Here is a 4,058-nt window from a genome sequence, read left to right on the forward strand (position 1 = left end):
TTAGATCCTTGTACAGATGAAAGCTATTCACAAAGCATTGCTGAACAACAGAATTTATCAAATGCCAGATTAGATCATAGTCATAATGTTTGTGGTTGATTTCATTAGAAGTGCGCTCATATCTCCCCCTAATGCAATAATGCCAGAAAGTGATCACAAAATTAAGATAATTTGGCAACTGAAAAATGAAACAGTGCAGCAGTGATGACATTTGTCTGTTGCAGCCTCCTATCAGCAGAGTGGTCACACACACTGTTACAGCCCTTTCACATCTCACACTGTGACGCATTACATTTCATTTTCCACTGTAGTTCACAGACACAGTCACATGGCTTTGTGATTTTCTAATATGGTGATGCTGCACATCATCACACATCAGAAAATGATGACATTCTTGAGCAATTTTTTTCCTAATATCAAATAAATTAAACGAATAAGTATTAAAATGAGTAGCATGGTAAATAAACTTAAATAATTAAATATGACAACCATCAGCAGAGTAAATGTTCTGCCACACACTGAGCTCTACCTTCAACAGAGCCAGCTCATCGAGACACGTGATTGGCTGAAATATTGCACCAAGAGAACATTCTTACATTCAGTAGCAGTCACTTTTTATTTATAATTTCATTGCAGCAAGACTTGAAATTAGAGTCTTTCACTTGTTTTTCTGATGAGGAGTTAAGATAATGTGGACCAAGGGCTGCACGCTGCAAGCTGGTAACACCATATTGACATTGTGAGTTATGTGTCAGTTCTCAGCAGCTGGTGCCACTCCCACATGATCAAGAAGCCTAGCAGTGGGTCAAAGAAAATGCAAAGCAAACTCAAACTCAAGCATTTGAAATAGCAGTGCTATGTTTTGGAGCTACACTATTTTCTCCAAACAGTAAAAACTAGTTGCTGTTTGTAGAAAAAAGCTGGGCTTCATTCATTCAATGAAGTTTTACATTGGAGTATTATTCAACAATCAAAAAAAGAGTTGTATAGAAACCTTTTAGGAGACACGGTGACCTGAGAAGTAGGCTATAAGAGAGGGGTGGTTTTAAAAAAAAACTATAGGGGTACGTTACACATCCAACAATCAAATATGTTCCCTTCAAAACATATCTGCGTTTGTAGTTTAGCTGCATAATTTAGGAGCATAGTTTTTCATCTCATTCCTGGTTGAAGACTTCACTAATGATTCTCACCTGGGTTTCGTGGTCAACCCCCCACAACTTCACTTGCCTGTAACTACCTTAAATCAGTGATCAGGAAACTGGAAATGGTCAATCAGTTACTAGCCAAGGAAGTCAAAACCGGTTCATGATCCTCGAATTCTGTTAATCACCATTCTCCATCACCAGGATTAACCTCAACCACAACCAAGAAACACTCTGGCAAGGAACACCTCATAATTGATCTCTCCACCCTTCTTGGAAGCTCAGTCCTGAGCATCAACAGTCTCATTCCCAGTGATGACAATAAATATGCAATGGTCAATTAATAAAACTTGCCACAAGGGGCATCTGGCTGACAAAACCAGGGTTTTTAGGGTCTGGCCTTATTGGCACCTATTCAGAGTACATTGGTGAGACTCATTCTACTTTTCATTCAGACTCTAGTTTGGTTATAAAAGATGCCCAGAGCTGTTTGTCCTTGTGTTGGATTCTACAAAATTCAACACCTGGTCCACCTTCTAGATGACTTCCTCTTCATATCTCCCTCATTTCTACCTGACCATCTCTTCCAACTCAGTGTCCCTCATGCTCATCATGACATGAGGAAACGAAGTAGCCTGTCAGCTTCTGCAGGAGGAGACAGAGAGAAAGTGTGTATTTGTTGAAGAAAACCTATCAGCAAACAGACTAGATTCACACATTAAGTTATCGCAATAACTGGCTCAGAGTTCAAATGTTTCTGGAACTGAAAACCCTTAGTTCTCCTTATTTCACTATGAACAACCCCCATGTTTTCACTTATCCTGCTTTTTTGAATGCTCACAAGTAACCAAAATCATGTGACTATGGACAGAGAAAAATACACGGTGTCCTGGGGACACCTATGGGGCCACAAAGAAGAAAAAAGTTAATAAAAAAAAGTCCAAAAGGCAACCAAGGTTAGAAAACACATACTGTAGCAGAGACTTAACGAGAACTAGGATTGTGTCTTATAAGCAGCGTAAACTGAGGATAAAACTTCAGGTAGAAATGCACATATTCATGAGTTGAACCCTAAAGCAGGAGAATAAGGGTGGATTATAGGAGAAATGGGAAGTAATCTAGTAAATCAAGTCTTCAGAGTTACTGTAGGCTGTAGTTTTTGTGGCTACTCCTATACACAGATGTGTTTCTGTTATGTAGCCTAGCCTCATTAATATAAACAAGGTGGGTAAAATAAAAGAAATATGTCAGTATAATGGCCCTGCGCTGGATTGGCGACCTGTCCAGGGTGTACCCCGCCTTCGCCCGATTGCCGGCCGGGAATGGCTTTTACACACACAAGGAATTTTTTTTGTATAAGGATAAGAAGAGTTGAGTATATAGGCCTGGGACATTTCTTTCACAACTACATTGCTTCAGAAACTCAAAGATAGAAAAGGCATCTTTTATAGGGGAGTGAGAATTTTTTATTTTTTTTTTTACATCATTTACCTAAACAAAACATTATTAATTCATGAAGGAATGAGGATACATGGGGATTTTATTGCAGACTGTATTATTAAACTGGATTAGTTTTTTTCTACTGTAAGTCTACTGATAAATGTATATTGAGTTTGTATGTTCTCTCTGACAGAATTCCTGGAGTTCATGAAAGGTGTTGAATAAAGGATTCACCTGGAGGCCTCACACTGCAGAATCATCACTTTTTACAACTTTATCTAAGGCAATGTGATGATAAATCAAATTGTCTCATATAAGGGCTATTTGAAATAAAAAGGATTTTCACAATTGTATATTTTGTCAGTCATAGTATATTACTGCCTAATAAAAACAAAACTGAACTTAAACAAGACAAATCCCACACTTGTACTTTTTAATATTAATGTTTTGGTCCACAGATCTTTATTAGGAAAAATATATCATCCAGAACCACACAAAGTACTATCTCTATATAGACCAAATAGACCTGGTGTATCCACACAATAAGGGTCATTGTGCTGATTTTCATAGTACATAATCTGAAGCTCTTATGTATTTTATTATATGATGAATCTGCAAAGAGTTCTTCATAGCAAATTGTGTCTTGGGTAGACACTGGAATGCCTGGCTTTCTTGGTGGCATTGCACTGTGGTTTGACTACTGGTAAGGATCCAAACCTTGACTCCTCAACCCTGAACATTGTGAAAGTAATACTTTTTAGCATTTACTTTGTAAAACACACAAGTTAATCCACAGCAAACAGTGATCTAAAATGATAGTCAAAAGCAGTTAAAATCACACTATACTCAAAATATATCATCACTCATGTTAGCTGATATTATTTTAAGAAAGTCTCATACAGAATATGTAAGTGACATTCTCTTAACACCAAGATTACCAAAATTATTATTTTGTGATCATAATGCATTTAGAAATCACATTCAGTCATATCTACGATCACAGACCGTAAATATGTAAATCAGAGAGAGCTGGGAAGGTCAAACTTATAGAATTACCAACAGAATAAGGGGTTGCAGTCTGGAGCCCTGATGTGATATTTATGAAATTAAAACAGTTTTCTCTGTATATTCCGCATCCATGCACACTGCTGAAAATATGTTTGTGAACACAAAGAGTGCATTAGAGCTCAACAAATAAAAATACATCAAAATGAGCCCACTTAGTACACCTGAATACTCTCAATGATGTTGATAACATGGCTGCAGGTGAATTGACATTTAAAAATCCAAAATGTAATAAAGAGGGCCAAGTAGAGTCCCCTCATGGCTGCTAAAAAACTCTAACCCTCTATGGCATGGTGTTGTCCTCAGGCAACAAACCACTATTTTGGCCCACATGTCACAAAGTTTGATAATAGGTCTTGTTACCAATGAAATTTGAGGTGGGCCTGGGTTTGACCTTTCGCCTTGGGG

General features: G+C 37.6%; 1 protein-coding gene across 1 annotated transcript in view; it reads left to right on the forward strand.

Moving 5' to 3' along the window:
- Positions 1-2,855, forward strand: part of LOC109965287 (troponin C, slow skeletal and cardiac muscles-like) — an 11,153-nt gene extending 8,298 nt beyond the window's left edge. Inside the window, exon 6 of the mRNA XM_020609168.1 lies at positions 2,779-2,855. Coding sequence (XP_020464824.1) covers positions 2,779-2,810 — 32 coding nt within the window. The 3' untranslated portion in view covers positions 2,811-2,855. The remainder of the gene's footprint in view (positions 1-2,778) is intronic.
- Positions 2,856-4,058: the final 1,203 nt, after the last annotated feature.

This window comes from Monopterus albus, unplaced genomic scaffold, assembly GCF_001952655.1.
Source record: "Monopterus albus unplaced genomic scaffold, M_albus_1.0 scaffold98.1, whole genome shotgun sequence".
Taxonomy (NCBI): Eukaryota; Metazoa; Chordata; class Actinopteri; order Synbranchiformes; family Synbranchidae; genus Monopterus; species Monopterus albus.